We start from the raw sequence: 13,157 nt of genomic DNA, 5'->3' as shown, positions 1-13,157 counted from the left end.
GTGGGCATTTGTGCATGTAGAACTTTGGGTTCATGTTTGTGTTGCAGTGCAGATGCCAAGGTTGTGTTCAAGTCTGCTGGGTTCAGGTGTCAGCCGTCACAAGAAAACAAAGCGTGTACTTCCAGTCTCGAGGGTGTGAACCATTGAGAACTAACTGAGAATGCCTTTTAAAATCCTGAATTGGATTTGAGGAAGCAAACAGGATGTCAAATTGTAATTCAAATCCAATGTAATAAGTAAAAAATTCATGTATTAAATTTAATGTTTGAAAAGTTTGGGATAAATGTTGTTCCACCACAGACTTCCGGCATATATATATATATATATATATATATATATGTATATATATATATATATATATATATATATATATATATATATATATATGTCATCAATATACTATCAACAGATTGAAATGTTTATTTTGTAACATTATATGCAATCAATATGATGGAGATTTTGTGGGACTGTATAGCAAAATTTAAATTGTTGCGTTAGTTGTTTTGACAATATATCATTTATTTAAGAGGTATATCTCTAATCAGTTTTACCATTCTACCTAGCTGGGAATAAATATAAATCATCACTTATATATTTTTTTCAATTATTTATTTATTCTGTACTAAAGAAATTCCAATTCAACATCCTGTAGCTGATTCAAATATCAACTCATCAACTGAAAAACAGACATTTTTAATGTTTTACATTCTTAAGTTTGAAAATGACATCTGATATAAAGAATAGATATTCATTACGGATGCCCATTTCAGTCAGCCATGCCTTGCTCTTTAATCTTTTTTTTTTTTTTTCATTCAAATCATTACAATGTCAAACTGTACACACTCAGCTCCGAGCTGCTCCAGATCACATCAATGTCAAGACTTTAAAGAAGCAAAAATATACTTTGTCTTTCTTTCGGAGCAGCAAATAAATAATTTGAAGCCATCATTCGGACAGCATTATTTATCAGGAAACCTCCATGAGTTCAACACAGTTGGCTGTCTGCAGGTACAGGGCTGATTTAATGTGAAGTGGTGAGGACAGATCCTTCCCATCAGTAATGTCAAATACAGCATGCTTCCTGCACGCAACGCCCTCATTATTCCCAGTGAGCGGCGACTCTGGATGCTTCAGTGCCGGATGTCTGTGGGAATTAGTGAGTTCCATAGGCGGGTTGTCTAATATGGAGTTTTCCGCGGTAACAGGTCTGTGCGTGTGGCCGGGTTCGGCACTTTCACAGCTGCTGGTGGTGCTGCTCTGCTCGGTGTAGAGGTCTCGCGCCAGGCCGTTGACTTTAATCCGAAGTGAATCTGCCACGCTCGTTCGGGTTGAGGTTCGGGTGCTCCCATTGCAAGAAAGAGGCTCCCGTCTGCCCAAGATGTGATATCTTACTATCTTCCGGAAGGTGTATCTGAACTCACGTATGCGGTAGGCGTAGATGAAAGGGTTCACGACCGAATTTGCATGCGAAAGGATTATAGCCAGGTACATGATAAGAACAGGTGGCCGTTCACACTTAGGACAAAACAGAGTGAAACAGTTGATGATGTGCAGCGGCAACCAGCACACAGCAAACAGGCCGACGATGATGGCCAGAGACTTGGCGGCATGGACCTCTTTCTGCAGGGTGGAGCGGGACTTGAGCTCGCACGGCATGGCCTTGGACTCGATGCATTTGAGTTGGTGGCGCGCAGCCATGAAGATCCGCAGGTAAATGGCCAGCATGAGAAGCAAAGGCACTAGCACGCAGGCGAAGAAGTTGAAGTAGACCATGTAGTCCATGACCACCACCTTCTCGAACAAACACTGCATCATGCCGGGCGGGCAGTCGGTGCTGTTGATGGGCTTCTCTGAGCGGGCATTGTGCCAGCCAAGCATGGGCGTTAGACCGATGATAACCGACAGAACCCAGCAGATCGCTATGATGCCTTTGGCACGCTGCCCGGTTACAAGGCTGTTGTATCTGGAAGAGAGAGAAAATCATGTTTTTCAAATTCCCCAGCCATAAATGTTTGTTCCAGATTGTCTGGACTGCACATCTAAAAGGTCCAAAGTACTAACAGAAGTAAGCAAATGACAGCATGGTTGTAAACCTAGACACCCCTGTTTACATCATGTTGGAATTATGTAATTATTAGTTTCCCAAGAGTAAAAATATCTCGTGTCTCATAATTGCGACTTTTCAGTTCTGACTATATATCTTATAATTGCAATTTTATTTCTTATATATATTTTTTTTAATATCTCACAATGTAACTTTCTATATTCTGACTTTATATCTCAGAATTGCAATTTATTCTTTTATAATTGCGACTTCATAGAAGTTATTTAAAGACTTTATACTTTATATGCATTTTAATTCTTTACTTTAAGTCTGAAACTTTCAATACGCTGATTTCACGCAGCCGTTATTTTGAAATCGAAAGCGAGGCTCCGGTGGGAAGAAAACCGGAAGTGTCGCCTTTAATCATAGGAGAGTCTTGAATGCGATGGCGTATTGTTGTGTTTAATGATGTTGTGTCAATTCTAAAACTGTACATACATTTCTTTAATACTTTAGACTATATACAGTGAAATTCATTTATAAATAAAATATTTTTTGATATAATTCAGAAAGTAAAAAAAGAAGCAGGAATGAACTATATACATATCCTATATTGGATATTAACATCCAAAAGTGTAAATCGCGGCAGCAGCTTCAGGTTGGTAGTCCAAAGGCATTGTTGTTTATCTTTACTTCCGGGGTTTTTTCCACCGGAGCCTCACTTTCGATTTCAAAATGGCGGCTGCGTGAAATCAGCGTATAATTCAAACAGCATCTACCCATATTTCTGTCATTTTAATATAGCTAGTAGCTATGGTTCCATCCACACGTTTTTATCCGAATTAAGTGATATCGAATGAAAAATGCCTTATGAAAACAGTAAAATTCGATTGAATTTCATGAATATCGACTCAAATGAAATATGTTCGGTCTCATCGGATTTTATCTTGATCGAGATATGGCTCATGCGATAAACGCTGATGGAAACGTTATTTGTATAAATACATTTTGTCTAGCAAAACTTTGTTCGCAAATGTTTGCTTGAATGTTGTGCGATTCAGTGCGAAAATGAATGGAAACACCTTAAAATGTCTACAAATCAATTCGATATACCAATTTGATCGCAAAACAGCATGTGACGTCATTACGCACAGGTTTTTATTCCCTTTAAAGCCGTTGGATGGAAACACACTTTCACCAGCTTTATTCGCATGAGTTTTTTTGCCGAACTTCAGATAATTCGATTGACAAGTGGATGGAAACTTAGCTAGTGTTACCTTGTTTGCTTGCTTTCTTCCTCTAGATTTTACAAAAGAATACATTTGTGAATGTAGAGATGAAGATTTTTTTTGTCTGTCATCGACAGCAATATCACACACAGATACATCTTTGTCATAGAAATTAATATTAATATAGCTCAAAGTAAAATCTCGTAATTATGGTAATTCCGACACAATGTGAACAGAGAATTAGAACAACCTTGAAGCAACCACAGTGCTAATGATCCTAGCATCCATTCACAGTATTTCCAGCAAACTCTCCCATTGGAGCAATTAAGAAGAAAGAATGTACTCAGAAATGTCAGCGTTTGGAACAGAAATCTATTTTCAGTCTTTTTTTTGGGCCAGTGTGGGAGAACAGCTGAGTTCCTTGGCCTCTATTAGTCTCATTCTCCAGATGTAGAAGTTCAGTGAGCCACACAGAGAAAACATCCCCGTCCCCGTCCCCGACCCAAAACCTGCTGACAGGACGTGGACACGCACGTGGTCTATCACACATCTCATTGAAAACAGCAGAACTGACCATTCCAAAACAGAATGAGACACTATTATCCTTAATCCTTAATCTTAATTCCTTAATCTCCTTTAGCACGTTAGCTGTACATCCTGAATAGTGCTAATTGGCTCATATAAGGAGTTTACGGGAAAGAAATTGTCATCTGATAAAAGACTGACTGACAAAAAACAGAAGTGGATACTCTCTAAAGGAAATCTGTACAAACTATTAGCAAAAACATTCCAGAGTAAATCAGATTTACGAGAGGTTATGTTTAAAGACAGCCTCAAAATCAAGAGTTTTCAGACCTTGCCATGTTCTTAAATCATATTCAGCCAAAAATAGCCAAGAATCTGATGTTTGCTGGAAAGACACAATGTGTGCTATAACGGAACCCTAAGTTTATTTCAAATTAGTAATTTGGCACTATTTTAATGCATGGCTTGCCACGACAAACGGGAAAAGTGCCGTGTGTTCATTTCCTGAAAAGACCATCTTAATCCAGCATGAATCTCCATACTGATCCAGGCTGGTTTCCCTAGCAGGCCAGCCTAAGTTTGTCTACTTGTCTTAGGTAGTCTCCCAGCCTGGTCAGGCTAGTTTTAGAGAGGTTTTAGTCACATTTCAGCTAGACCAGGAAAGCCCAGCCCAGAGTGCACTTTCAGTAGGGTTATGCTGGTCTAGTTGCTTTCATGTTCCAAAAAATGCTGGACAACTAGAAAGAAGAATGCTGGTAAAGCTAGTTAACCCTTAAATGCATGAATGTTTCGCCAATCATTATTACATATTCGGGTCTTTAGCGTCCGGGATGTATATCTAACATGGATGGATCTCTAACTGTCGCAATAGTATAAAACTCTCCTGTTACTTTAATTACAATTGCAAAATTAAATAAACCACATTTAGTTACCTTTTGGATTTTGGAAGGGTTCAATTTCAGCAGACGCTTTTTACCATCATCACTGTAATAGTTGGTAATTTCCCCAGTACTTTCAGCATCTGGCTCATGTTCGCGATCTTATTCTCAGAACTATTGTTTTCAACATCTTCAAAACCAATATTTTAGTCGCTGACAGCTTCTTCACCAGATCCGCCATCAAGAGACAGTGTCACTAATATTTGATTGCGTACAGTAAATCGCTAAGCCATTTCAAGTTTTGTTGATGACACTTATGTGTTCTTTTGTTTTATGCTAAGTGAAACATCACGTCATCATTGTGTATCAGACATTGCCACATTGAGGAATCTAGGTGAATTGCATTTATTGAGTCATCAGAGATTCAATTATTGTTAAAACACAAAAAATACGAACATTATTACACACAACGGGTCGCTATGGACCCAATACACTTTTTACAAAATGATTATTAGAAAACAGGCATAATTTTTGGATTCAAAACATTAAAAATTCTTGCATTCAAAACACATGCTGGTTGGTAGATTACTGGTAGAAAACTTTTGAATGCCAAAACTATTTAACATTGTTGGCATGTAATTAATGGTCTAAAAAATGTAATAATAAACAGATCCAGCTGACAATAGGAATAAAAAACAACCTCCCTGAAGTAAGAAGAATATCCAAAACATGAATATCCTGAAAGCAACATTCTTCACTCACCTTAGCGGGATCTTGATGGCAATGTAGCGGTCAATGGCGATGGCCAGAAGACTAAATATGGAGCTCTGGGTCAGCACTAAGACGAAGCAGGCGATGAACAGACAACCATAGAATCTGGCACAGAAACCAGTGCTGATCACGATGGAGAAGGGGATGGCCAGCACACCCACTGCGATGTCCGCAATGGCCAGCGAAACAACAAAGAAGTTGGTGATGCTCTGGAGGTTGCTGTTGAGGGCCACTGCCCAGCAGACCAACACGTTGCCCAGGATGGAGAGCAGGGCAATCAGCAGCTCCAGAATGATGTACAACACGTCAAAGACATTGTTCAGCATGGTGAGGTCTCTGGGGAGAAAGGATGATGCCTCGCCTCAATGTCCATAGCTGCAGCTCGAGGCAACAGCCAACACACGAGGCCTAGTGTCAGCCTTACCAGAAGACTGAGATGCCTTTAGAAGAATAATCAAATGTTGCGTCGGTAAAAACGTTCCAGACTGTTGAAATGTGGCATGAAACGTTGTAAATAATTTTTAAAAGTATTAATACACATTAGAATTGTACCTCAGATCTTACAAAAAAAGATTTGGCATTAAATAAATACAACTAACAAAAACAAAAAAATTCGTTATGATTCCATGTCGTGATGTTAGACTTGATGGTCCAGTCCTCGTTCCATGTGTTGCTTGCCCTTCTTTCTATAACATTTAATATTCCACTGCATTCCCTGGAGAAAGAAGAAATGAAAGTATGTCATCAACAGGAAAACAAGGCTCTGAAGAGGAGGACTGGACAAAAACAGATAAAAGTAAAAAATTTACTTTTTTTGGCAATGGCATTGACAACAATATGGGGTTTAAAAATAATACTGAGTGTTGCAGCAGCATAATAAGATTATCCCATTTCCTAAAGCCTACAATGAAATCCTGACACTTAATCGGGATTGACTAATAACAGCAGACTATTGAGCTTTTCCAGAGTCAAAGCCCTTTCTTGTAAATACAAATGGCAAGCTTTAACACATTGCAAGATTAAGAAACATATGTGAACAGAAGAAAATCTTGAAGTGGATATTCTTTATCTCAGACTTTACATTTACCAGACACTCCAGTAGTGATAGCCAGAAGCTTTTCTTTTGTTTTAGTGTTCATGGGAAGTCATTCCAAAGCCCTTAACTGAGAGTCTGAGTTATTTACCCTGAAGTGTTCCCACACTGCTGCAGAAGCACTCCCTGAGGTTACTCACCTCTGAAAAACATGAGAAAACAGCTGCTCTGCTACATTTACAGTGCTTTTCAAACATTTAAAACCGTATATATATTTGAATCATTTTTTAAATAGCATTTATATATATATATATATATATATATATATATATATATATATATATATATATATATATATATATATATGAAGAGTTCAGATGCAAAAGCCTCTAAGTGCCATCTGGAATTTTCTTCTAAAATGATCATTTTTATCAAGCTCGTATATTTAAGTTCAGTAATTTCACTTAAATGGCAATGAAAATTACCTATTAATTGCCATTTAAGTGAAATTACTGAACTTCATTATACGAGCTTGATAAAAATGATCATTTTAGAAGAAAATTCCAGATGGCACTTAGAGGCTTTTGCATCTGAACTCTTCATATATATGCGTTACAATCTCATTCTAGAGGGAATTCTATTGGTCCTAAATGGTTTTTTTTTTCGGACGAGAAAACGTCAATTTTGTGAACTTTTAGGACTACACTAGCATATAGACAACCTCAAAGCTTATATACAGGGAGTCAGGGACTAATATTTGCAACACAATGGCCTGGTTTCACAATGGCCAGGATTAGGCCTTCAATTAGGACATTTAAGTAGCTTTTATAAACATGCCTTAAAAAACATTACTGGTGTGCATCTTAAGACAAAACAATGGCACTGATCAATTTTAAAGGTCCCGTTGCATGCGATTCCATGTTTCAAACTTTAGTTAGTGTGTAATGTTGCTGTTAGAGCATAAATAATATCTGTAAAATTATAAAGCTCAAAGTTCAATGCCAAGCGAGATATTTTATTTAACAGAAGTTGACTACAAAAAACGGCTCGATTGGACTACACCCCTCTACATCCTGCATTAGTGACATCACCAGAACCGTTTCTTGACTAACCTCCGCCCACAGGAATGCTCCCTCAACTCTACTGGCTACTTGCACACTTCTTATAACTTAGCCTACTGTGTTTACTCAGCTCTTACAGTGATTTTCTGAAGTAAAACTGACGCTTCATCTTTTGTGTGATGTACAATAAACTTTATTAAACTCATCAGTACATGTTTGATCATCATTCAGACAGAAGACTTGTAGGCTATTATTAATAAATAATGGATACATAGCCTACAAGCAGATGACAAATACGTTATAATAACCGTAATTAAACTACTAAACCATACCTGTTTCATCTCTATACAGCAATCTGACTCTGTAGGCATTATTGTCTGACTCGAAATGAACGCCGTTACTGAGAGTTTCTGATATTATCATCATTCCGTGAGATGAATTTTTCCTGACAGACTGAGCACGAGCTCATGAAGCTCCGCCCCCTGTGTCGTCTAGCAGCACCTCATTTGCATTTAAAGGGGACACACTGAAACGGCTCGTTTTTCTGAGCCCCAAAAAATGTCAATTTAAACATGCTGTAAAAAATGATCTGTTGGGTATTTTGAGCTCAAACTTCACACTCTGGGGACATCAGAGACTTATTTTACATCTTGTGAAAAGGGGCATAGAACGGGACCTTTAAGATATGTCAGTGCAAATTGATTTTAGTTAAGACAACACAAACATTAATTTTAGTCTGGGACTAGGCAAGCCTTGTCTGTAAACCGGGGGTAAAGGCCTGTTCACACCGGGACCAATTTTGCGTGATATTCGCCGACGTTTAACGCCTCATAACTAAACAAAGGGCGCCAATGTGAGTGTGCACACCGGCGCGAAAAACGCCACGCGTAAAAGCGTCATTTTTAAACGCCTCTGGTTCGTTTTTTTGGTTTGACGCGCCGCGTCAAAAACTATCCGACCAATGAGATTGGCGCTTTTGCTCACGTGTCTGGAGCTTCTGAAGTTACAGTAAAAGTAACACAACTTGGGGGCGCTCAAACACAAAACGGTCTTGCCGAGCACACATGCGTAACGGCGAAGAAGATATATGCCGAGTAGCGTCTAAACACTGCCGGGAAGAAATAAGACGAGGAAGATGCAAGGCAAGATGATTGTATAGCTGCTGGTCTCGTTGGTGTCGGAACATAAAGAACTGTGACAAACGCGACAGCGACTACAAAAATCTTGATAAAAGAGAAATGTTATGGAGTGGTATTAAGCGCCATCTAATGCCAGGGAATGAATTTGCATGTTCACTCGGCTCATCGTCAGCAAAAATCGCTTGGGTGTGAACACAAAAAAGCGTGTTGAAAAACTCTGGCGAATAACGTGCGCCGATATTCGTCCCGGTGTGTACGGGTGTACTGTTCACACCGGGACGAATTTTGCGCACGATATTCGCCGACGTTTAACGCCTTGTGACTAAACAAAGGGCGCCAATGTGAGTGTGCACACCGAGGCGAAAAAAGGCACGCGTAAAAGCGTCATTTAAAAAAAAAAAAAACGCCTCGGGTTAGTTTTTTTGGTTTGACGCGCCGCATCAAAAACTATCCGACCAATGAGATTGGCGCTTTTGCTCACGTGTCTGGAGCTTCTGAAGTTACAGTAAAACACAACTTGGGGGCGCTCAAACACAAAACGGTCTTGTCGAGCACACATACGTAACGGCGAAGAAGATATATGCCGAGTAGCGTCTAAACACTGCCGGGAAGAAAGACGAGGAAGATGCAAGGCAAGATGATTGTAGAGCTGCTGGTCTCGTTGGTGTCGGAACATAAAGAACTGTGACAAACGCGACAGCAACTACAAAAATCTTGATAAAAGAGAACTGTTATGGAGTGGTATTAAGCGCCATCTAATGTCAGGGAATGAATTTGCATGTTCACTCGGCTCATCGTCAGCGAAAATCGCTTGGGTGTGAACACAAAAAACGCGTTGAAAAATGCTGGCGAATAACGCGCGCCGATATTTGTCCCGGTGTGTACGGGCCTTAAGTCTCATGACATTTGACACACACAAAAAAAGAACAAAAATGAATAGAATGTGAATAGGTGACTGTCATAAACAAGAACTGACAGTGGGGAGGTGAAAATGATTGTAGTAACAGGTGAGAAGACATAAGAAGAAGATCCTGACGCCCAGCCTCACAGCCATTGATATGAATCTCTGAGAGTTTAGGGCTGACAATGGGACAACAGAGAAACGGGTCTCCAAAACATTGAAATGAACCCTTTGATCAATTTCCCAAAGAAGTCTTCTGGATTCAGTGCTTTGTGTTTACAAGAAGGCATTGTAAGCTATACTAGACAGATTGCGGGCCACAACCTGTGCCAACACCAGACTCAACAGTGGACCCTTGTGGATGGATGATGGAAAAGATCAGTCTACATCCATCCATCATCGAACACAGTCATAACTCTATCTGGCTCAAATCTGAATCATTCCTTACTAAACCAAATCCAAAATATCAGGGTTTGATAGCAAACCAATTCAAACTTTTCAGATGAAACAGCAGGACCAGCTCAGAACAAACAGATTTCAGCTGTGTGCGAATGAAGGTTTTACAGCTGTTTTACTCTCCTTTTACCTCAGCTGATTGATAGGATCATAAAATGAAAAATGATCATAAAATGTTCCATTTCTCAGTTGAAAATCTGTTTTGATTCTTACATTCAAAGATTTATTTGCTGTTATGATGTTAAAAGAAAAATCTGGGTCAAGTTAGATATAGAAATGATGTTTCAATACATCTAACATGCTGAAATCACAACACAACGCTTAAAGAAAAGCTTTAAGGGCCCTTCCAGTTCTCCATCAACAAGGCATATCAGTAGAAACAAAAAGTCAATTTTACACACACACTTCTTTTTTCATTTCTCTAGTAACCATGCATTAGAATAGACAGTAGTTCTGGTAGTTAAGTGTTACTGGTAACAAACTGAAATTTTGTCATTGTCATTCAAAGATCTTATAGATTTTATCTATTAACTTCTGAGTCTGACTCATATTACTAGTATGTATTCAAATTGTTGATGGTACGCATTTCTAAGTATTTACTTCTCTATTTCTTTAATTACTTATTTTGTAGTAATTAAATTTACTAGCATCTACAGTACAGTATTCCAGGTTTATTAGTGCTTATTTATTAGATACTAATGCCTATTTTTATGAGATACCAGTATTCAGCATCTATACCAGCAAACACACAATGAATAAAATAACAACATAGAGTGCTGAATCAACACAAAGTTGTTGTTAAAGTTAACACTTTAGATGTTAGATATTGTGGGTGTTAGGCACAGTGGGTGTTAATTTTTGTACAGTTTGCTGCATACTTTATTGTTGAATTATAAATGATACTAGTAAATACTGGAAGAAACAGAAGTGTATGCACTGTAAAAAAAAATGTTTTGAAGTGGTAAACCGTAAATAAAACAAAAATTCCTGGAGTACTTTGTACAAGAAAATACTGGTAACACCCAAAGTGTTACCAGTATTTTCTTGTACAAAGTACTCCAGGAACTGGAGGGTCCAATTCTTAGGGTTTGCTTAGGGTCCAATTCTTACTATTAGCTGCTTATTGGCATGCATATTACAAGTTTATTGGCTGTTTATTATAAAGCACATATTAATGTCTTGTTCTGCATGACCATTATTCTACATCCATTAATCCTACCAATATCTAAACTTAACTACCTTACTAAATATTAATAAGCAGTGATTTGGAGTGTATTGAGGCAAATTTCATAATAAACAGTTAGTTAAAAGTAAGAGTTATACCTAATCTAAAATGTGACCAATACTATTTCAGGTTTCAAAATGGACGTTTAATTAAGTGTTACTGTAGGTTACTTGCTGTTTCCATAATTGTTCATTTGCCGTACTAGCATATTCTGAGTGAAAATAGTTTCTATACCAATTTTTAAAGTTTAAAACAGGTATGTGTTTAAAGAATAAGTACCTGCTAGTGAATTTGTATTAGATACGAGTAACCAGTGACTAAACAAATGAAGTAGGCTATTGAATGCCAGAGGCTAAATGAAAGTAGGCTATTTAGTCGCTTTAGAAAAACACCAAGAGTTCAGTGAATAGTTAGAGGTGAAATTGAAAAAGATGCTAATTCCTACAGGAATACTTACTAACAAAATACACAATGGTTAATTAAGGAATAAATGTTAAAATGGCTTGCCATGAACTGCAGTTTCATTTACACTGCTAATTTGCGCCCAAACGCAATTCAGTTGTATATTAATCGTTTTCTTCTCAGTGAATTAGTTAGCTGTTTTCCAAAGTTATGAAAGAGCTGTAGTTGGGGTTGTTCCTGTATTATTTGTTTTGAAGCTAAAATATTTCAATGCCTGCACTGCAGAACTAGACACAGCATGAGTTTTAACTATTAGAAACAATCTCACTTGAATAATTCACTTTAATATTAAAAATGCAGGCAAGCTGTGTACGAATTATTTAATTCAAATGTATGCCAACAAATCCGATTTATTCGAAAAAACGGCTCTTATTAGGTAGGCTAGTTAATGGTTTCAACTTACCATCAGAGTTGATAACTCCTGGAATGACTGAATAAGAAAAATAAAACAAGCAGGACACCCCATGAACAAAAGATAAAAAGGTAACCCTCCGAAAAAGAGTCCTCAGTGGTTCATGATTCGTTAATGATTCCGTCGGCGCGTTCAGGCGTCAGCTGCGAGTCGCGCGCCCTCGTATCAGTACTAAAAAGTGACAGACTAGGAAGAACCCTATGAGAGCCTGTGCTTGACCAATCCGGAGCCGGAGGTCTGAACGAATGTTTAGATACTGATACTGCTCCTTCCTGTGATCAAGTATCAGTGAAACAACTGAACTGCGAGTGCTATGTCTCTTGTGAGATTATCTGAAAGGAAATTTAAAAGGCAGAAGTAGGCTACTACAGTATTCAAATTAGCTACTATTTTGTATTGAGCGTGTAATAGGTTTTATTGAGATTTATCATCAATTTAAATGGAAATCTTTGTGTAAATATATTTTAAAAATCTATAAACAGACAGTTTCTCTGAGACTTTAGTCCCACAGTTAAACCAGTCCGGTATTAGGTCAATCTGAGTTTCATTCACACGTGACAGTGAAAGACAATAGGAATCTGTGCAGGAAAGCAGGGCAATTAATTGGTCTCATTCACGACAAAATGCAACATTTTTCCCATTTGTAATGACTGACGTCATATCTAATCTTAGAAGTGCACTAATCATGCCGCACAACACCCATCCTTTACAACAATAAAGAGCACAAACTAAACTCATAAACATCCACCATGTCCTTTCCTCAGACCTTTTGCCGGTTTGTAAATGACCTGTTAAATGTGTTTAAGACCAAGTTAAGAAAAGCCTTCCAGTCAAATGGGAGGGCGACCCATGTAACAAGCATTACAATGTTACTTGAATGACCAGTCCGGAAAGTAAATTAAAACCTCATTTTTGTTATTTCTTAAGTTGTTCACCTAGATTCATAAAGACCAATTAATCTATCTCTGAAAAAAATTTAAGCCAAAGAGCTAAAGAACTCCTGAGAATTAAATGGTTAGCT

The 13,157-nt window shown here is 38.1% G+C and overlaps 1 protein-coding gene across 1 annotated transcript; it reads right to left on the bottom strand.

Annotated features, from left to right (window-relative positions):
* Positions 1-601: 601 nt before the first annotated feature.
* Positions 602-12,309, bottom strand: adora2aa (adenosine A2a receptor a). The gene is made up of 4 exons (XM_081349344.1): positions 12,128-12,309; positions 6,000-6,162; positions 5,439-5,887; positions 602-1,963 (listed from the first exon to the last, which is right to left on the bottom strand). Exons 3-4 carry the CDS (start codon positions 5,771-5,773, stop codon positions 967-969), a joined length of 1,332 nt encoding a protein of 443 aa, XP_081205470.1. The 5' UTR covers positions 5,774-5,887; positions 6,000-6,162; positions 12,128-12,309; the 3' UTR covers positions 602-966.
* Positions 12,310-13,157: the final 848 nt, after the last annotated feature.

The sequence above is a fragment of the Scardinius erythrophthalmus genome (genome assembly GCF_964197995.2).
Source record: "Scardinius erythrophthalmus genome assembly, chromosome: 20".
Lineage (NCBI taxonomy): Eukaryota > Metazoa > Chordata > Actinopteri > Cypriniformes > Leuciscidae > Scardinius > Scardinius erythrophthalmus.
The sequence above is the reverse complement of the archived record's forward strand: the minus strand, read 5'-3'. Positions and strand labels throughout refer to the sequence as shown.